The following is a 22625-nucleotide window of genomic DNA, read 5'->3' on the forward strand; positions in this document are numbered from 1 at the left end:
GAAGGGGAGCATGGGGTGGGGCCTAGATACAACTATGACCTCTGTATTTTCTGTTCCCATACAACTGTTTCCAAACATCCCCATGGATAGGAGAGTCCCTTTTCTCTATGCAATGAATATGTTGATGCAGCAAGTCTCGCTAAGGGGAATGGATGTGAAGGAAGCCATAAATGCTACTTCCTGCTAACTGAAGACTTAGGAATCTATAAGTCATGCAGAGAGAGAATTGTCAACACCAAGCTGTATACTGTTGCCATGGTTTTCAGCAAGTTTCTTAAAAGAAATAGCAGCTGCAGACTAAAGTTGTAATATGTAATGACAGTCTGTTACAGAATGACTTGTGGTGATATACTATATGTTATCTACATTTTTGAACAAAAAAGGAGTTGCCATTTAACCATAAATTATTTTTAACTTCTAGATTCTGAATGAGTTAAAGAGAACCCAAGCGGGGTTCTTACATCACAATCCTTATACAGAGGCTGGGTCTGTCTATAGAGCCCAGCCTCTGTTGCTAGTTAGTTTTCTCCAAAGACCCCCCCCCTGCGCGTTGTCAGACCCTATAAAACACAGCCGCGGCTGTGTTTACCTCACGAATGTCAGTCTCGGCTGCTCCCCCGCCTGCTGAATCGCTCCGGTCCCCGCCCGCGTCCCTTCCCTCCAATCAGCAGGGAAGGAAGGGACGTGGGCGGGGACTGGAGCGATTCAGGAGGCGGGGGAGCGGTGAGACTGGCATTAGTGAGATAAACACAGCCGGCTGCGACACGCTGCGTGTCGCCAGCGCGGCTGTCTTTTATGGGGTCTGACAGCGCGCAGGGGGGGCTTTGGAGGAAACTAACTAGCAACAGAGGATGGGCTCTATAGGCAGACCCAGCCTCTGTATAAGGATTGCGATGCAAGAACCCAGCCTCGGGTTCTCTTTAAAGAGACACTAAAGCGGAAAAAAAATAAAATTATGAAATAATGAATTGGTTGTGTAGTACGGATAATTACTAGAACATTAGTAGCAAAGAAAATATTCTCATATATTTATTTTGTTATATAGTTTTTTATAACATTGCATCTTTCTCTAATATTTGTAGTTTACACACTACTCAGCATTCTAAATGATTTTACAGAGCAGGCTAGTGAACTTTTGAACTGTCCTCTGCAGGAAAAAAAAACAATACAGTGCCAGACACTTGAGAGAACAAGCTTCAGAAGTCAGAGATTTCTGCGACTTTGAAAGTCGTGGAGCTCAATGGCTTTTTTGCATAGATAACAAGTGGAGTTTCTTAACTCTTCCTGTACTGGAAACAATATTAGACTTCTCTGCTCCTGATGTTTTATTTCTTAGCTGTACTACACATACAAATCATTATATTTAAAGCCCTAGTTCACCCTCAGAAATGTTTCATTACTGGTAAAGGAATGTATAGATTAGTATGCCATTACTCAAACAACTTTCATATTTGATACAACTGTTGCATTGAAATCACCTATGGAAAAGTGAGCCATATGACTCAGAGATCTGTGCACAAAATTATGTTGCTGGAAATGCAGTCACCAAATGCGCATGTGGAGAAAACAAACCATAGCCACTTAATTAAGCAGATTGTTCATTTGGGTGCGGTCGCACTCTACAAAACAAAAGGTAAGGCCCCGTTCAGACTGCAGAACGCGGACCGCAACGCATGCGGACCGCAACGCGTACGAACGCACGCCATCCGCGTTCGTATGCGTTGCGTGGCTGATCCCATCACTGAAAAGTGAATGGGACAGCCACGCGTTTTTACAAAAAATGCGTGCAGCATGCTTTCCCGGACCGCACAGGTCCGGAACGCATGCAGTGTGAACATCAGACATTGCACTGCATGCAATGTCTGATGTCGTGCGTGTCGGCCACCTGCACGTGTTTCCAAAACGCGGCTGGAAACGCGTGCAGTGTGAACGGGGCCTAAGAATTGACCTCATCAACTGAATGACTAATGGTTCAAGGGATTTATAGCAGTATTGATGACACGTTTCATGGGACGACACCCACTTCCTCAGGTCAGTATACAGTACCTATAGAAATCATTTTTAAGTACCTAGAAAAATCCGGTTAATAGACTGGAGCACCTCCATAGCTCTTAGCCCGATTTTTACCCTTGATTTGTTTTCGTTCTAGGCACCTCTTTATTCCCTTGATGGAGTCTTATCATACATATCTATGGAGTAAAGCCGTGTGATAAACTTGTTTGCAAAGGAAGGGGATGGTAGGGAGAGCCGCTGACTGCGGAGGAGACATGGCAAAAGTAAGTGTTCATGCTACAGCCTGCTCTGTAAGACCTACTCTCTGGAAAGTGGTGGCAAAAGGACAAACAGGCTTGATTCATCAACTGGTTAAAATTATTTTTTGAAAAGTGTTCCTGGTGTCATTATAATAAAGCAAGACTTCAATATCTTGTTAGCTGTTCTTGATCGATTCAACGTTACATGTGTAGTCTTAATGTTGGTCCCATTTCACTACCTGTATATATCTATACAAGCATTGCAGTGACTGTGTAAAGTGTTAAATCTCTGACTTGTACATATTGACATGTGGCAAGCGGGAATACTGCTGCTAGTGTACATTATGTCAGCCACATCCCTGTTATATTACATACACCCAGCTTCATACTGTGTGCCGTGTTGCCTCTGCTATCATTAGGGCCAGTTCACACGGGCGTCTGTTCGACATTTCCCATAAGCTGCAGCACTCCTCACTGAAATCACTGCCCATTCAAGTGAATGGGCAGCACCCGTACCATCGATTACTGCCAACTACGCAAACACCGCAGTCCGATCCTGATTTTTCCCATTGTTTCAGCTTGCAGAAGGGCAATTGATCGTCATGCCGTCAGAAACGCGTGAGAACCGGCCCCAACTCTGCCCACTGCTAGAACTCGGGTCTTCGGGAGGTTGACAGCAGCTGAGCTCTGCCCTCTCTGCACTTTATCAGTTTTTACATACGGTCAGAGTCGGCTACTGCAGCGGCAGAAAGGACACCTGCATCTGATCCCAAAGTGCAATGCAGGTAGCTATGGCAAATCATGTAAGTAACACAAGCAGAACAGAGGGATGCTACAGATGAAGCTGGAGATATGCTGAATAATAGTGAACTCGGCTGAAATAACAATAATCATAAAAAAGAAAGCCTTGATTGACTAGCAGCATGCGTGTACTACTGCATGCATGAACAGGAGTATCCATGGCCGCAAGGCAGCGATATGTCTCTCAGCAATGAAACCTCGGACATCTATGCCTGTTTCATACTTTAGTTTATTTTCCCTTTAACTCTACCTATCTGAGCTGTACAAGAGCTGGAATTACTGACCGCTACAGTTTTAGAATTTCTTTGTGATGAGAGATCTGCTTTTGCAATTTCAGTTAGTTGCCATCAGATATAGGCTAGTAGCAAGTACTGTGAGGAAGCTGTTGGATGTACAAATCAGTTACTAACAGTAACCCCCCCCCCCCCCCCCCCCCTCAAAGAATCCCCCCACCCCAAGTCTATGTGCACAGCACAACTGCCACACTGAGCCCCCTGCCCAGGGTGCAACTTTCATTTAGTATAGAGGATTTCTGGCAGATCGGTTGTTGAATAAGAAGTTTCTACTTGCTAACTGTGCAGTTTAAAGACGGACTCCAGTGAAAAATAATGTAATAAAAAAGTGCTTAATTTTGTATAAACTAGGCTACCTAAGCCTGTTTAAAAACGGGCTCTAGGTAGTTAAACTAACGCCGCCACTCAGAGCGTGAGCGTGCGCCCAACCTCCCGTCCCAACGGCTGTCTGTACTGCGCGCATGCGCAGTACAAAAAAGCTTCGAACGGACAGACAGACAGGTTTTATTGTATAGGATGATTCAGTCAGTGTTTGCATATTGTAAAATTTTTCCTCTCCGTGATCTACATTCAGACATTTATCACATTTTTTACTGCTTGCAGGTGATATCAATTGAAGGAGATGCTGCTTGTTTTTTTTTGCCAGTTGGAAAAAGCTGTTATTTCCCACAATGCAACAAGGCTCTCACAGTGTGATGTCAGTAACTCAGTGCTGTGAGGCGCTGACATCACAATGTGGGAGGGGTTTCACCACAAAATCAGCCAAACAGAGCCCCCTGATGACCCATTTGAGAAAAGGTAAATATTTCTCATGGGAAAGGGGGTATCAGCTACTGATTGGGATGAAGCTCAATTCTTGGTTACGGTTTCTCTTTAACGGTCAACTGGCCTCAGTGTGTCCACGCCATGCATTACAACTGTGTTAGTTACAGTGCATACCGAAAAAGTATGCACAGCACGTCACTTTTTCCATTCATTTTTTCCTCAGGATTCTACACACAACACCTCATAATGACAGCGGAAAAAAAAAAGTTTACTTGAGGTTTTGGCAAATTTATTAAAAATAAAAAAGAAAGCACATGTACATAAGTATTCACAGCCTTTGCCATGAAGCTCAAACATGAGATGTTTCTATTAACTGGAGTCCACCTGTGGCAAATTCAGTTGATTGGACATGGTTTGGAAAGGCACACACCTGTCTATATAAGGTCCCACAGTTGACAGTTAATGTCAGAGCACAAACCAAGCATAAAGTTAAAGGAATTGTTTGTAGACCTCCGAAACAGGATTGTCCTAAGGCACAAATCTGGGGAAGGTTACAGAAAATGTTCTGCTGCTTTGAAGGTCTCAATGAGCACAGTGGCCTCCATCACCCGTAAGTGGAAGAAGTTAAAAACCACCAGGACTCTTCCTAGAGCTAGCGGGCCACGTAAACTGAGCGATCGGGGAGAAGGGCTGTTAGTCAGGGAGGTGACAAGACAGAGACCTATGTGATTGGTAATTTACTCTGTGAAATGTTGACCTACTACACTCTGTGTAAATATCTGTATAGTAGGTCCACCTTATTTAAATATTATAAGTCCACACATATTTTAGTAAGCAGGAGTTTTGCTGACTTCTCTCCATGCCCCAAGTCATCTAAAAAAACTTTCCTGCACACAGAAAGTAGCATTTATAAAGGTGGCGTCCAGTTTATTCTTTCTAATGTCATTGAGAAGATTTATTTAGAAAGATGCAAAGAAAACTGAAGCAAAAGTGGAGCAGCTGCCAAGAAGAACCAATCAGAACACATGCTTTACGTAACTGCTAATATTGTTGTCAAGTAGCTGCTCGGATTAACCAGTTCCTAGCAGTTAGTGTTGTGTGCTACAAGTAGCTACGAGTACATAGATACTTGTAATCGAAATTGAGATTAGATAGTGCTGCTCACAGCAGAGGGGAGCTGACTTACCTATGCCGTCTCCTATAGCCGATGTGTTCCACCCACGGTCCATGTAACTCCATTACTTCTTACTTCAAACCCGGAAGGAGGAAGCAGTGGAGTTGCGTGGACCATGGGTGGAATGTATCGGCTATAGGCGGAGGCATAGGTAAGTCAACTCCCCTCTGCTGCGAGTAGAGTTATCTAATTTGAATTTTTATTACAAGTAGCTATGTACTCGTGGCTACTTGTAGCGCACAACACTAACTGCTAAGACCTGGTTAATCTGAGCAGTTGCTCTACTCTTGCATGGTGTCTGTCTTGATAGATCTGCCTCCATGAGTTGCAGCCAAGACCCTGTCAGCCCTATTGCTATAAGATTATCTGCACTCCTACAACCACATCAGTTTCAGCAGTGCTTACACAGCGTCCGCATTGCTGTAGAGATTACAGACATTTTCCAATGAGATAGAGTTTTTTTAAAGACCATCATACTTTCTAAAAGTTTCAAAAGTATGATAATCCCGTATAAAGTTACAAATATGACTTTATGAGTTTGTGTTAGACATATTCGAGATATTGTCTAGTTAGATAAATGCTGCCTTCAAGCCACTTGAGGTCAGCCAACGGTGAATGCTGTTTTGCAATTTAACACACAGGGTGCCTTGTGCTGGAGTCATTGCATGCAAAGGCTTTGTTTTTTACTGAAAGTGTAATGTTCTGTTAATGTCTATCACTGCTTCCTAGCCTGGACATGAAAACAGAAAGAACGACTGTTAACCATTGGTCCTTCCGCATATGTCTGGCCTGTTCAACCTCATGAATAAAGAGCATAAAGTTTGGCCAAATCTGCATCCAATGAGGAAGCAAAATGAAGACTCACAAACAATATAAAAGTTAGCTAGTCTGAAAACTGTAATGGAGCAGCTGTATTTGGCACCGTGCTGAGCTCTAGCGGGCACCCAAGCAGTGCACCACTGTAGCTGACAGACAGTGATTGCACTACCTGCAGTTGCCTGTGTGACATGTGAATAAGGGCTGGGACACACTAGAAATTACTAATCACTCTCAAAAACACTAGCCATTTTGCTATTATTTCTTGAATCAAATAGTTCCAAAAACAGGCACTGTGATTGCATTTTTCACAAAAGTATTAAAGTTAAAGAGGCAAGGGATCAGCAGGACTGCAAGGCAACTAGTATTGGTTAAAAGGAAATAAATATGGCAGCCCCCGTATCCCTCTTACTTTGGTTTTCCTTTAGCACAGCAACACAACTAGAAAACAACAACAACTAGAAAAGTAAAAAGTGAAATTGTCCAATGTATTTCTTTAAATATTTGCTCGCCAATATGTAAGCTAATTCAATGAGACATCCAAACAAGGTTTCCAAAGAGATTCAAAGATCAGGAAATAAGCATGCCATCATATGCCTAGCTGACACTAATCTCTGGAGCCTACACACTGGCCTTTTTGTCTAAATAAAACCAGGAAGAGAATTTTATCAAACATTACATTTATAGGAATCCACAAGAGCTGTTGAAAGCAAAACTCCAATCACCATCGACAATAGCCAAAACATAAAACCACAAAGTAGCAAAGCGTACAGCCTAGAGATAGAAGCCAGCAGCAACACACTGACAAACTGCTTAGTGACCGTCCGCTGCTTGGAATGGATGTTTCTGAGAGCTACAGAGTACAGCTGGGGTCATTGTACAGAGTTTTCTAAAATAAGCCCTCTCCCGAAAATAAGCCCTAAATGACCATCTTAGGATCCCTGGAATGACTCTAGCAATATGGGGTTGCTGGTCCCACCACGTACATCCTACAGAAAGTGGAGAGGAAGAAGGGCTTTGTTGTCTCTGGCAGTCCCGGGAAAAGCTGTGGCGTGCGCTATGTCTGCGGGAAAGTGACGTGTAGTGCTCGGGGTGAAAGAGATGGGTGAGCTGCTGCCCAAGAGGGGACACAGCCAGCTACTCCCTGCAGCATGTCGGAGGGCCTCTACGAAAAGTTCCTGGCCACCGATTAACTCTTCCCCTCTATTCTCCCAGGGGGGCAGCATCAGCGGAGAGGGCTGCCTGGATGTTAGTGACTGCCAGCTGTCCTTCTGCCATCGCAATGACCCCCGGGTCAAAGGACCCCAACCATCTATGGATACTGGAGAGGTTTACAGGTAAACAGAGGGGGACGCAGCAACAAGGGAGGTGCGGTAAGAGACTGCACACCTCCCCATACACTGACATAGTGTCCAATTTTCTGTGCCCCTCAAAATACAAGAGCTCCTCAAAAATAAGCCCTAGCACATCTTTTGGAGGAAAAATTAATATAAGACAGTGCCTTATTTTCAGGGAAACAAGGTATGCCAGCAGCACTTTATGCAAGGTGAGCGCAGGTGTCTGAATTCAGAAGGGGATGAGCCCCTGGATTTGTAGTTAGCAACGTAACGTTGAACAGACAGGACAAGCGGTGTTTGGAGAACACCAGAGGTTGACTGAAAGGCACAGAATACATTTGTTCATTTGTAGTTCCTTGTTTAGTGATCTGTCATGATGGGCTGCAGGAACAACATAGGATGACAGCTGTACAGTACCGACACTAAGTTTTGACACGAGAGTGAAAAAATAATAATAAATACAGCTTTATCCATAGCTCAACTCGTCACCAAACAACTGAGATCTATTAGTAAAAAGTCTGGGCTTTCCTACAAAACACAATGTTGCAATGTGTAGCTCAGCATCCTCCATAGCCACTATGTTAGCTAGTCACAGAGCGGTGGCATTTCTGCTCATTTATAAGCCAGCTAGCATGATGTTATATTATAATGTTTATAAAAAGTTGAGCCATGAGTGGGAGGGAGAACTCAGAGAAGCAGTCAATAATTTGCCTGGAATTTGCCTTTTCTGAGCTTCTCTCCTTGGTATGAGGCTTTTCTGCAGCACCACCCCCTGGCTGGATGTGAGGCAGACTGAGGAAAGCTGCACACTGTGCTAGAGGCCTTTCTGAAGAGTTACAAATTATTTTTAGGTATTGCAACTACCGAACCAGATTATTTTCTGTGAGGCAGATGCATTTAGCAGCCTATACACTATAAAAGTTAGACTGATTATACAAACAAGATTTAAAACTTATTGCATTGTCCCCTCCATAAGGCCATGGAAATAGGAAACATTTTCCACACACACACACACAGTAGTCATCCCTCACGTTATAGGCAGATCTATTGACTGGTGACATGCTACAGGCAGACACTGTGAAAGGTGAACGTTACAGCCAAACATGGCAACAGGTAACATGTCACAGGCAGGTGCAGTGACAACTAACATGTTGCAGGCACATACAGTGACAGGTGGCACATAAAAGTCAGATACAGAGACAGGTGGCATGTTAGTCTGATGCAGAGATAGGTGACACAATATAGTCAGAGACAGATGACACCTAACAGCCAGATGCAGACACAGGTGACACATTACAGGCAGATGAAGAGACAGGTGACACATTACAGCCAGATGCAGAGACAGGAGACATGTTATAGTCAGATGCAGAGACAGGAGACACATTACAGCCAAATGCAGAGACAGGAGACATGTTACAGTCAGATGCAGAGACAGGAGACATGTTACAGTCAGATGCAGAGACAGGTGACACATTACAGCCAGATGCAGAGACAGGAGACATGTTACAGTCAGATGCAGAGACAGGAGACACAATACAGCAAGATGCAGAGACAGGTGACACATTACAGCAAGATGCAGAGACAGGTGACACATTACAGCCAGATGCAGAGACAGGTGACACATTACAGCCAGATGCAGAGACAGGTGACACATTACAGCCAGATGCAGAGACAGGTGACACATTACAGTCAGAGACAGATGACACCTAACAGTCATATGCAGACACAGGTGACACATTACAGGCAGATGAAGAGACAGGTGACACATTACAGCAAGATGCAGAGACAAGAGACATTTTACAGTCTGATGCATAGACAGGTGACACATTACAGCCAAATGCAGAGACAGGAGACATGTTACAGTCAGATGCAGAGACAGGTGACACAATACAGCCAGATGTAGAGACAGGTGACACATTACAGTCAGATGCAGAGACAGGTGACACATTACAGCCAGATGCAGAGACAAGAGACATGTTACAGCCAGATGCAGAGACAGGAGACATGTTACCGCCAGAGGTGACACATTACAGCCAGATGCAAAGACAGGAGACATGTTACCGCCAGAGGTGACACATTACAGCCAGATGCAAAGACAGGAGACATGTTACAGCCAGAGGTGACACATTACAGCCAGATGCAGAGACAGGAGACATGTTACCGCCAGAGGTGACACATTACAGCCAGATGCAGAGACAGGAGACATGTTACCGCCAGAGGTGACACATTACAGCCAGATGCAAAGACAGGAGACATGTTACAGCCAGAGGTGACACATTACAGCCAGATGCAGAGACAGGAGACATGTTACCGCCAGAGGTGACACATTACAGCCAGATGCAGAGACAGGAGACATGTTACCGCCAGAAGTGACACATTACAGCCAGATGCAAAGACAGGAGACATGTTACAGCCAGAGGTGACACATTACAGCCAGATGCAAAGACAGGAGACATGTTACCGCCAGAGGTGACACATTACAGCCAGATGCAGAGACAGGAGACATGTTACAGCCAGAGGTGACACATTACAGCCAGATGCAAAGACAGGAGACATGTTACAGCCAGAGGTGACACATTACAGCCAGATGCAGAGACAGGAGACATGTTACAGTCAGATGCAGAGACAGGAGACATGTTACCGCCAGAGGTGACACATTACAGCCAGATGCAGAGACAGGAGACATGTTACAGCCAGAGGTGACACATTACAGCCAGATGCAGAGACAGGAGACATGTTACAGCCAGAGGTGACACATTACAGCCAGATGCAGAGACAGGAGACATGTTACAGCCAGAGGTGACACATTACAGCCAGATGCAGAGACAGGAGACATGTTACAGTCAGATGCAGAGACAGGAGACATGTTACCGCCAGAGGTGACACATTACAGCCAGATGCAAAGACAGGAGACATGTTACAGCCAGAGGTGACACATTACAGCCAGATGCAGAGACAGGAGACATGTTACAGCCAGAGGTGACACATTACAGCCAGATGCAAAGACAGGAGACATGTTACAGCCAGAGGTGACACATTACAGCCAGATGCAGAGACAGGAGACATGTTACAGCCAGAGGTGACACATTACAGCCAGATGCAGAGACAGGAGACATGTTACAGCCAGAGGTGACACATTACAGCCAGATGCAGAGACAGGAGACATGTTACAGCCAGAGGTGACACATTACAGCCAGATGCAGAGACAGGAGACATGTTACAGCCAGAGGTGACACATTACAGCCAGATGCAGAGACAGGAGACATGTTACAGCCAGAGGTGACACATTACAGCCAGATGCAAAGACAGGAGACATGTTACAGTCAGATGCAGAGACAGGAGACATGTTACCGCCAGAGGTGACACATTACAGCCAGATGCAAAGACAGGAGACATGTTACAGCCAGAGGTGACACATTACAGCCAGATGCAGAGACAGGAGACATGTTACAGCCAGAGGTGACACATTACAGCCAGATGCAGAGACAGGAGACATGTTACAGCCAGAGGTGACACATTACAGCCAGATGCAGAGACAGGAGACATGTTACAGTCAGATGCAAAGACAGGTGACACATTACAGCCAGATGCAGAGACAGGTGACACATTACAGCCAGATGCAGAGACAGGAGACATGTTACAGCCAGAGGTGACACATTACAGCCAGATGCAAAGACAGGAGACATGTTACAGCCAGAGGTGACACATTACAGCCAGATGCAGAGACAGGAGACATGTTACAGTCAGATGCAAAGACAGGTGACACATTACAGCCAGATGCAGAGACAGGTGACACATTACAGCCAGATGCGGAGACAGGTGACACATTACAGTCAGATGCAGAGACAGGTGATATGTTACAGTCTGATGCAGAGACAGGCGACACCAGACAGACAGATGCAGAGAGGGGTGACATGTTACAGTCAGATGCAGAGAGAGGTGACACGTTACAGTCTAATGCAGAACCAGACAGGTAAATCTATCCTCCTGCTAAAAATGACTTTTGTAGATATCCTGCAGTTTTATTTTACATTTAAATCTACTTTTTAAGTTTTACTGTTTCATTGTCTCTGCTCAATGACACATTCATTGAAATATGCCAGAGGGTTACTATGATTCGACCAGGTTCTGACTGGATAGAAACAGTCATTCGTATATCTAGTGTTTAACTATTTCAGCCAGAGAAAGAAAAAAAAGGAACACAGAATAGTTATTTGTGTGCTTGGCACTGTACATACATACAGTGGAGGAAATAATTATTTGACCCCTCACTGATTTTGTAAGTTTGTCCAATGACAAAGAAATGAAAAGTCTCAGAACAGTATCATTTCAATGGTAGGTTTATTTTAACAGTGGCAGATAGCACATCAAAAGGAAAATCGAAAAAATAACCTTAAATAAAAGATAGCAACTGATTTGCATTTCATTGAGTGAAATAAGTTTTTGAACCCCTACAAACCATTAAGAGTTCTGGCTCCCACAGAGTGGTTAGACACTTCTACTCAATTAGTCACCCTCATTAAGGACACCTGTCTTAACTAGTCACCTGTATAAAAGACACCTGTCCACAGAATCAATCAGACTCCAAACTCTCCAACATGGGAAAGACCAAAGAGCTGTCCAAGGATGTCAGAGACAAAATTGTAGACCTGCACAAGGCTGGAATGGGCTACAAAACCATTAGCAAGAAGCTGGGAGAGAAGGTGACAACTGTTGGTGCGATTGTTCGAAAATGGAAGGTGCACAAAATGACCATCAATCGACCTCGCTCTGGGGCTCCACGCAAGATCTCACCTCGTGGGGTGTCAATGGTTCTGAGAAAGGTGAAAAAGCATCCTAGAACTATACGGGAGGAGTTAGTGAATGACCTCAAATTAGCAGGGACCACAGTCACCAAGAAAACCATTGGAAACACATTACACCGCAATGGATTAAAATCCTGCAGGGCTCGCAAGGTCCCCCTGCTCAAGAAGGCACATGTGCAGGCCCGTCTGAAGTTTGCCAATGAACACCTGAATGATTCTGTGAGTGACTGGGAGAAGGTGCTGTGGTCTGATGAGACCAAAATAGAGCTCTTTGGCATTAACTCAACTCGCTGTGTTTGGAGGAAGAAAAATGCTGCCTATGACCCCAAAACACCGTCCCCACCGTCAAGCATGGGGGTGGAAACATTTTGCTTTGGGGGTGTTTTTCTGCTAAGGGCACATGACAACTTAATCGCATTAACGGGAAAATGGACGGAGCCATGTATCGTGAAATCCTGAACGACAACCTCCTTCCCTCTGCCAGGAAACTGAAAATGGGTCGTGGATGGGTGTTTCAGCACGACAATGACCCAAAACATACAGCAAAGGCAACAAAAGAGTGGCTCAAGAAGAAGCACATTAAGGTCATGGAGTGGCCTAGTCAGTCTCCGGACCTTAATCCAATAGAAAACCTATGGAGGGAGCTCAAGCTCAGAGTTGCACAGAGACAGCCTCGAAACCTTAGGGATTTAGAGATGATCTGCAAAGAGGAGTGAACCAACATTCCTCCTAAAATGTGTGCAAACTTGGTCATCAATTACAAGAAACGTTTGACCTCTGTGCTTGCAAACAAGGGTTTTTCCACTAAGTATTAAGTCTTTTATTGTTAGAGGGATCAAAAACTTATTTCACTCAATGAAATGCAAATCAGTTGCTATCTTTTATTTAAGGTTATTTTTTCGATTTTCCTTTTGATGTGCTATCTGCCACTGTTAAAATAAACCTGCCATTGAAATGATACTGTTCTGAGACTTTTCATTTCTTTGTCATTGGACAAACTTACAAAAATCAGTGAGGGGTCAAATAATTATTTCCTCTACTGTATCTACATTTCATTATGTTACACGTCTCCTTGGTATTTCTTTAAAGATTTTTTTTCGTGTGCTTCATACAACAGTTCTCTCTGTTCCCCTAATAGTGACCCTGGTTACCATCATCAAGGCAAGGGTCAGTATGTGAATGTATGGAGTGCAGACAAGCAGTTATGCTACAGCTTTAGGAAAAAAATTAGGCTACGTTATCTTTACATAGTCATTTAAAGAAGCAAAATCAATAACAAACTATATTTGAATATCCATCAGATAGGAGCATTGGGAATACTCAAAGTCTTCCAAACATTGCATCCAGTGAGCAAAATCTAAAGACTTGTTCACACATCTAACAAACTGTGCGAACAACTCCCCAAAATGACCAACCGCACGACCAATCAATTGCATGACTTGTATCTTCTGCGTACCAACCAACTGAGCGGCCACCTCATTTGCATACTGCGCATGCAAGCTGGACGACAGACTGCACAATATGGCCACATTCAATACAAGTACAAACGTGGCCAACTGCACGATATCAGCTCAACAGTAGTGTAAGTAACTCGTCTAGTTGTTTGCCATGCCTACAAATGCCCAGCTAATGTCCAACAGGCCAAGTTTGAACAATGGTCGGGCAGAATAGTTGCATGTGTATATAAGCCTTTAAAAGACCACAAAGGCATCATTTCATATCCGGTTCCTGAATGTAGATGGAAAATTGCTACAAAAACCAACAATCAACTACTTTCAACTTAAAGACTGATGAGATTACGCCTTAAAGATTAAAACAAAAAAAAACACATCTGTTCTATAGATTAGGCAATATGTGGAACACAGCAGGGTGTCCAAGCACAGAAGAAAGGTGGTTTGTTACAGGGGAAAGTCCAACTCTACACAAATTTCATGAGCTTGACTTCTCAAGGAGCCATGCTGCTTGCCTGATGCTTCCCTGCAAAAGCCATTGTTCAATATTGTTGAACAGAGTATGTGAAACATGACAGGAAAAAGCTGTACTTTATGATAACTGCTGCTAAAAGAAAACGACAGATCAGCAAGATCCCTACACCTGTGTTTTCATATGTATGCGCTGCTGCACTCCATCTTCTGTTCAAATGCCAAGAACAATATTTTGCTTAGTTCACCCAATTTGAGGCACAAATCAACTTTTACACAATGAAGTCTGATAACTGAAAAAGTTCTGTTCTCATAAGTCCCAGTGGAGTTCACTATAAGTAAAGTTTGACAGTCCCATCAGATTAACCATTTCATTAACCCCCTTCCCCGCCCCCCAGTTGAGTTTGGACTCAACTGTACTGTAAAAGTAAAATGGTTTAGAAATGCTTGCATCTAATTGAAATATAGGATTCAACTTGACAGATATTTCTATTTAGAATCTTCTACCTGTACAATGTAATGGAAAGCTATTGGCATTGGCGAAACAAGACCATTTTTGAGGTGTAAAGCAAACCTGAAGTGAAAAAAAAAAAAAACAATGAGATAATTAACTGTAAATGTAGTACAGCTAAGAAATAGAACATTTAGTAGCAAAGAAAAGAGTCTCATATTGTTTTCCAGTACAGGAAGACTTAAATAACTTCAGTTGTCATCTATGCAAAAAAATTCTCGGAGCCATTTGACCGGGTCGAATACAGTCCTGTTTTCTGAAGCACTGTTTAAGCAAATAAACAGTGAGAAACGGCTTGAGATAAGGTTTTACTGCAGGAACGTTCGAATGGTCGTTATTTCTGCTTTGTTTTATAGCTTAAAAGACAGAATGTGGCTTCTAAGCTGTGAAAGTATGATGCAATATTGTAAAAAAAAAAAAAAAAAAGCTATATAACTGAAAATACAAATATGAGACTTTTCCTTGCTACTAATGTTATATTCATTATCGGTACTACACATACAATTCATTATATCATAAGGTTTTTGTTTTTTTCTCGCTTCGGGTTTACTTTAATATAAAGCAAAGGTGACCTCAAAAAGCAATAACAAGTAGATGCTTGTGCTTACCCTACTTACTACCCTTCAATCATTTATTTCAGTATTTGGATGAGCAATGCAATCATGTTCATATGCAAGCCTATTTCTTCCAACTGTCAGCTTGTGCCCGCATAGCCAACCATCTGAGGTCTAGGACAACCTAAAGGCCATCCCCGGCACCCAATCACAAGACTGGCACATATAAGAGAACAATGGTAATCTCAACACTATTTCCACAACACCAAACAAGATAGCTTCAATACGGTATAATATATATATATATATATATATATATATATATATATATATATATATATATATATATATATATATATATATATATATATATATATTATTTTTTATTTTTTAAACCAAAACCTCTCAAACAAATCCAGTGCATCAAATTATTTACAATAACCAATCTACTCTACAGTATAAGAGAGCCAACTGCCACTGGGCAGCACTCCTTGCTTGAAAAAAATTCTTCCCTCTAAAATGTTGACAAATTTAGTCAGTTATGTCTTAGCATCAGTGAGGACCAAATAAATTCTCCTAACACATACATTTCCACTTACATCCAAAGAGAACAAAATTGAGACAATTAAAGCCTTTTGCATCTGGTGAATTAACCAGTTGCTATCTAACTGATCAGCTGCTGTCATCTGGCTAAATGTAATTATCTCGTCCACAGACCAAATGGTAAGTTATGCTGGGAATATACGATGAGAGTTTTCAGCAGAATTTCTGTCCGATGTAATCTGTTGAAAATTATCTATCGAACCATCTATCTACTAAAAAATCTCATGGTGTATTCCCAGCAGTAGCTACACATCTATGAAGAGTGAAGGCTCTGGATCTTCTAGAGCCGGGGTCTCAAACTCGCGGCCCGCGGGCCATTTGCGGCCCTCGATACAATATTTTGTGGCCCTCGCCGGCAAAAGCTTCCTTATAGTTCGCTTCAGTGCTCCCAAGTAATCCGCCGCATCCCCGCCGCTAAACAAGGGCTGCAGAGCCCCCAAATCGCCCGGGGAGGCAATCCGCCGGCATTTCCTGGAAGGGGCAGAGCTTTCAGCTTCAGCTCTGCCCCTCCTGATGTCACTTGCCGCACGGATCGCCGCCTGTCCCCGCCCCTCTCTGTGAAGGAAGAGTGAGATGGGCAGGCAGAGGCGTGATGCGCCGCGATTGTGAAATTCCTTATGCGGCCCAGCCTCATCCTGACTTTGTCTCCTGTGGCCCCCCATGTAAATTGAGTTTGAGACTCCTGTTCTAGAGCCTTCCTGGACCTCTCATGTCATGGTTCCACCGCTGCCCCCCCCCCCCCCCCATTAAATTTATTCAATCTGTAGGTCAAATAAGTCTTTTGCCCTCCACAGGCAGCCTTCAGAAGTACTCACATCCCCAGGTGCTTCCTAAGACATGTGGGTCCGGGCGCTCCCGTCTCCAGAAGCACTCAAGGACGTGATTGCTTCCAAAGCCTTTCAAGGACTCCTGAGGGCGCAAAATTTAAACAGGGGAAAGCAGGGGAACGAGAACATGGAATCAGGACCGGGAAGACTCTATGAGATCCTGAGCCTTCCCTTGGCGTAAGTAAAAAAGTTTAAAAGTTGTTTTAAATTATTTGACTCAACTCAATGGGTAACAAGCTGTTTTAGACGTATTGTTTAGTGATTTCTATATCATTTGCTGAGCTTTCACACATTATCACCTACTGCTTCATCAGCTCTTCTTTAGAATCTATTCATTTATTTTTAATGATTTTTCTTACAAAATATACTAAAATCAGCATGGATTTACCCTTCCAAAACCCTTTTCACCTTTTATACCTCATTCAGGCGTTGCCAGAATGGCTGAACTGGCCATGGGTAGCTTGCATATTACCCCTTATGAAATCATTTGCATTAAACTGGGCACTGATACATTTGATAAGATGGATGACAGGAGTCCTGATACTGATATGAGGGATGTACATGCAGTAGAAGTATTGACTGTGATGCCTGCTCTGCCCAAAGAGTTTGGGATGAGTACTGTTGCACGCAGGGCCTGGGAATAGATTCATCGGTGAAAGCTTTGGGCAGATTTCTGTACAGATGCATGGCTAGCCTCTAGGCTACTGTTGCTTTATTAAAACAGATTCTACCATAAGTGATTCACTCAGAATCTATAGCCACTTATGAGAGTAGCTACCACTACCTCTTTTTAGGCACCAGAGGTGGGATTACACCTATGCCTTTGATGTGGCAAAATTGAAAAAGATTTTTGCCTTCCTCTTTCACAGCCAGTCATGTCACAAACCATGTGAGCTGGTATAATTCTAAAGGTGGAGGCCCATGCTGGCCAGCTCAGCCATTCTGGCAATAACAGCCTGCATGTGGGCAAGGGGTTAAAAGAGGATGGGGGAGAGAAAGTCTTTAGCATGATGATTTTTAAATAATCTCTAGTAAGACAAACAAAAAAAAAAACACACACCAATCTGATATGTTTTATAACCTGGGTAGGGCAGGTGAAAAGTTTGGCATTCATCCACCCCCAATTTTAGCTATTACGCAATGCCTTCCACATTCAAATGATGTCCAGAAGAAAAGAATGTCTGAACAAAACACCCTCAAGTGTTTTTCCCCCATACAGCTAGGCAAGGAATAAAAAATGAATCATTAGCCCTAACCACTGGCTTCTATTGGGATTGTAATGGGCACCATGGATGTATATAGATTTGCATGTAATAGGATTTTTTTTTTGTTCCTCAACACCTTTGTATTACCACAACTGTATCCTTAAGAGTGGACCTGAACTCTTGCACAGGAAAGAAGGAAAACAGAGAAATGCACCCTGCATGTATTTAGAGAGTTTAGCCGGTCTAATTCCCCCTCATCTGTGACTAATCACAACTATAATTTGGTCTCTAAGCTGTGTTAGCTCAGTCCTCAGCAGAACAGCTAATTTGTAAACACAGGATGTTAAATCTATGTCTGCTTCCATGAAAGCAGGAAGTAGACACAATGTAGATGTATTGCAGGATTTGTATCAGCTGTAACAAATAAATGTATCTCTTTAAAGGTTATTAAGCTGTTGCTTATCTTTTAGAGCAGAGAGGAAGTTCTGAGCTCAAGTTCGCTTTAAGGAGGAAGATGATAAAAAGTGAAAGGAGTGGATAACTTACTATTGTGCGCAGTCAATGAGCTGATATTCATTTGACCTCTCAAAGCAAGCCTTCACACCATCGTCATCCCAAAGTTTTTGTGCATTTTCAAAAAATTCCTACAAAAGAAAAAAAAAAGGTTACATTAAATACCAAACTATCAACTGGGATTTACAGGCAAACAAACGAGTAGGATTTAATAATGGATAATGTCCAATTTTACAATATATGATACTTATAAAAGCTCTATTAACCCTCTGATTCCAAAAATCTGATCTTCATTTCAGTAATCACAAATGTATTTGTATTTTTTCGAAACACCACAAACTTTTTCACTACCATATTTTAATCGAACAAACTATTTACACAGACAAACACATAAGCAAAGTAAAATCCGCAAAAACTAATGTAGTGGAAAGCCCTGTATTGACAAAATGACAAAAACCTCAATGGAACCTATGGAAGCTTTCCATAGTTAATGGTCACTGCTGGTAATTTGGTCCAACCAGTTTCCACTTATGTGTGTTGCCATACTCTGTTTTACACTGCTTCACAGCATTTCAACAAACTGAGGTCAAGGCTCTTACTTACCCATATTTGGGTTTAAGTTATTTTGTTTCTGACCCATTTCTATCCTTCATACAGATGCTTTCACATTTTGCTATAGGATTGCCTTATACAGCATGGGAATTATTGGTTCCTAGACCTGCATCCCAAGGTCATAAACCAGGTTTTAAATGACAAACACATAAAATACACACATTGGGCTTGATTCACTAATCCGTGATAACTCATATTACGAGTGCGCTAGCGCTTTCGCGCACATTTTCGTGATTTGCGCTCAGTTGTGAAATTTCCTGATTGCGCACCAAAACACAAAAATGCATGTGAAAACGATAGCGCGACCGTGATATGAGTTATCACGGTTTAGTGAATCAAGCCCATTGTGTAATTGTAATTACCTCCATGTACTCGTAAATATGCCTAGATAGGTAGAACCTTCATATATACCTACAACAGGTCTAAACAGAAAAGATCCCTGAAACAAAGCTTTCAAAATACTCCCCTTTCCTAATTTAACTGTTAATGTTGTCCCTTTGTTTTCAGTAATTTTCATGAAGGAGTCCGCACACAAACCGTAGAAGCAATAAACGTGAAGTATTTATTCTCCCATCACATACATGTGCAGACACGGTCTGACCTGCTTAGGTCGAAGCACGTTTCGGGGCCACGCAGGGTCCCCTTTGTCAAGACAGATAGCAGATAAGACAATGACAATGTTGTGTGTCCTCCTGAGATTAGGATTTGTTGGCGTTCTGTACTCCAAACACAGAACAAATTTCATGCTTGCAAAGTGCAACTTGAATAGAAAGTCAGTTTTGAAAATGCACAGATGAACGCAGCTGGAAGCAAGAAGTTTTAAATCAGGATGATACCATTTATTGGCTAAGTAAAAATGAATAAAATTAAACAAGCTTCCGGCCTTGCAGCCTTCGTCGGGCTTATATCATATAGCTTGAAGTGGAATGATAGGTTTTAACTGCAGTTAGAAAAATTAACTGCAATTTTTTCTTTTCTTTTTTATCAAAAGTGGAGTCCTACTTTAAATGATCTTTTTAGGTCAGACAGGTAAAATAAGTGAAGGATTCCCACAAAACTCTCAAAGCACTACATGGGATTAAATGCTGTTCTATGTAAAGTTAGGATAGAAACAGGTGGGCTGCTATTGTGAATGTTTATTTGGGACAGTCCTCAGCTTGTGACTAGTAAAGTCTGAATGGACAATCATCCATCCTGCATGCTTATTACATATCAGTTACTTGCTGGGTTATGAAGCAAGGATCAGGATGACAGCCCCATAGTCAGGCAATGGATGGCTCACCACATTTCTATCCTCCCAGGCTCTCTTTCTGTGAAAGTAAATAAACAGCACATGCACCAGCGCTTCAGAGTCATTTGTTACAAAATGATATGGCTCATTTCTCAAACACAGAAGAAAGGAAAGCGTATTTTGTCAACAGCAATCAGATGCTGTCTGCGGTTTTTAAATGCAGCTTACCTAGTATCGAAGCACCTGATTGGTAGCTATAAGCAACATACATGAAATATCAAAGAGATTTACTTTATGTGGTTATTAAACCAGAACTGGGTTCACATTGACACAACAAAAAGTTTTGTTAAAGTGCACCTGAACTCTTGCACAGAACAGAAGGAAAACCGAGAGATCTGCACCCTGTATGTATTTAGAGAGTGTAACCTGTCTTAATTCCCCCCTCATTTGTGTCTAATCACCAGTTGTAATTTGATATCTTCTGTGTCACTGCCACGGCAGATAAGCTTATTTGAAAGCACAGTCATTATGCTGTTGTGTCTTTTAGAGCAGAGAGGAAGTTCTGAGTTCAGGTCCATTTTAAGCGTTAAAGTGGATGTGAACGAATCCTATGTAAAGCATGAGAAGAAGGTGGGTGAGGTCTGATGCCACACCGTGGGCAGAAAGGGCAGAAGCTGGCACCGCATCTCAGCTCAGACCTTCAGGTTTCCCTGGAGCTTCCAGGACATGGCCACTGCATGGAGTACCTAAGCATCTCAGGGTGACCCAAAACCACTAGGAAAGTATAGGGGACTATAAAAGGAAAAGCACTCCTACTAAAAAAGCAATGCTTAGTGTGGTTTGCCCTCTTAAAACAAAAGGAATTTGTTTTATGAACAACTTCTGTTTTAAGAAGGCAAACCACACTAAGCATTACATTATTAGTTAAAATGTATACTGGAGAATTAAGTTAAAAGGCACACACATTCAAAAGGCCCAGCAGAAGGAAACCCAATTACATTGTGAGCCCAGCACCCATGTGTGATGGGTAAAAGTTGCAAAGATTACAAAAATGTGCAGTTGGCGGTGTGCCTTGACTAGAGCTGCCCCTAAGTACCATTTGGGTGGGTAGTAGTAGCAACAGAAAGAAACCAACCAATCCATAAAATAACATCAAACTGTCAAAATCAGAGCTATAAATCTGTGTTATATTTCTGCATTTCAGTAATACTGGATTGTCTTTCATCTTCCACCGAGATATTCACCATGTATGTGCTTATCGTGTACCTGGCCTCTGGCACTCGGATACAGACAAAATCTATGGCTAAGCTCCTCTTGCAAACATGATCCCCCATGCAATTTGTTCTGTTTCTTTGATATTTTTCTGGGTGTCCTATCCTGTACTTGAAGCCATGTATGTGCCAAGCCCAATTACAGGCACAACCCAGTTGTGCTTGGTGAAATAACGATTCTGTTTCTGATAGTACAAGCAACATCTGGCAGAGGATCAGCAGAGGTTAAGATAACCATCTAGTGCCTGCAGCAAGCTGCCAGTTCTCACTCAGTAATCCCTGGCAACATCAAGATGGCAAAAACCATGAAGCAGGAACAGCACTGAACTGCTTATGGTACCCATACACGGTACAATAAAAAAACATTTGATTTTCAACCAAAATGATCGAATCCAATAAAAGTTGAAAAGAATATTTTTTTCCGATCAAGAAAAACGAACGATTATCCCATTTTTTTCTATAAAAATCCGATCGGACATGTTGGAAAAATCGTTATATTTGATATAACGGAATAGTCGAACTAAATTATCTAATCGAAAAAAAATTTGAAATTGTACCATGTATGGGCACCTTGAGTAAGATCACTCTGTACATTAGTAAAACAATGTAATTTAGGTATGTAGAACAAGGTAAAGATGAGATCAAGTGGTAGTAAACTTAGTCCAGGCTGCATTATGTGCCCTCCCTTTGCATGCTGGGAATACATGCTAGAATATATCACTCTCCCACAGTGCTCCTGTGTGGGACTCAGAGCTTCATTCCCTAGGCAACAGTCATCTAATGAAAGTTACAGGACTACTCTTCAGTAAGGAAATGTATTCTTTTTTGTGTGTGTGGAAAAATGATGCGGTTAATACAAACAGAGTTATTAGAGCAGTTTGTACCGTACATGCAGGCTTGGAATGTTATAGGTCTACTTTAAGCTGTCAATCCTTGTTTAGCTGTCAAGATACTGTAAGCTTGCCTTTCTACTGAGGAAACTAAAATCATACAAGGACTGATAACACCAAAGTGGGGTACCGGAGAGAAATTCTGTGAATTTAAAAGGGTTACGTTTATCTGCTGGCCTAGTACAGTACAGAGATTAGATTGTTCTCTGCAAGTTTAATAGTCGGCACATGATGTTTTTAATA

General features: G+C 42.4%; 1 protein-coding gene across 3 annotated transcripts in view; it reads right to left on the minus strand.

Annotated features, from left to right (window-relative positions):
• Positions 1 to 22625, minus strand: part of GNAL (G protein subunit alpha L) — a 378207-nt gene that overhangs the window by 69278 nt on the left and 286304 nt on the right. For all 3 annotated transcript variants that reach the window (XM_068237145.1, XM_068237147.1, XM_068237146.1), the window contains exon 5: positions 18412 to 18509. In XM_068237145.1, coding sequence (XP_068093246.1) covers positions 18412 to 18509 — 98 coding nt within the window. The remainder of the gene's footprint in view (positions 1 to 18411; positions 18510 to 22625) is intronic.

Source organism: Hyperolius riggenbachi, chromosome 5 (genome assembly GCF_040937935.1).
Source record: "Hyperolius riggenbachi isolate aHypRig1 chromosome 5, aHypRig1.pri, whole genome shotgun sequence".
NCBI classification, from domain to species: Eukaryota; Metazoa; Chordata; class Amphibia; order Anura; family Hyperoliidae; genus Hyperolius; species Hyperolius riggenbachi.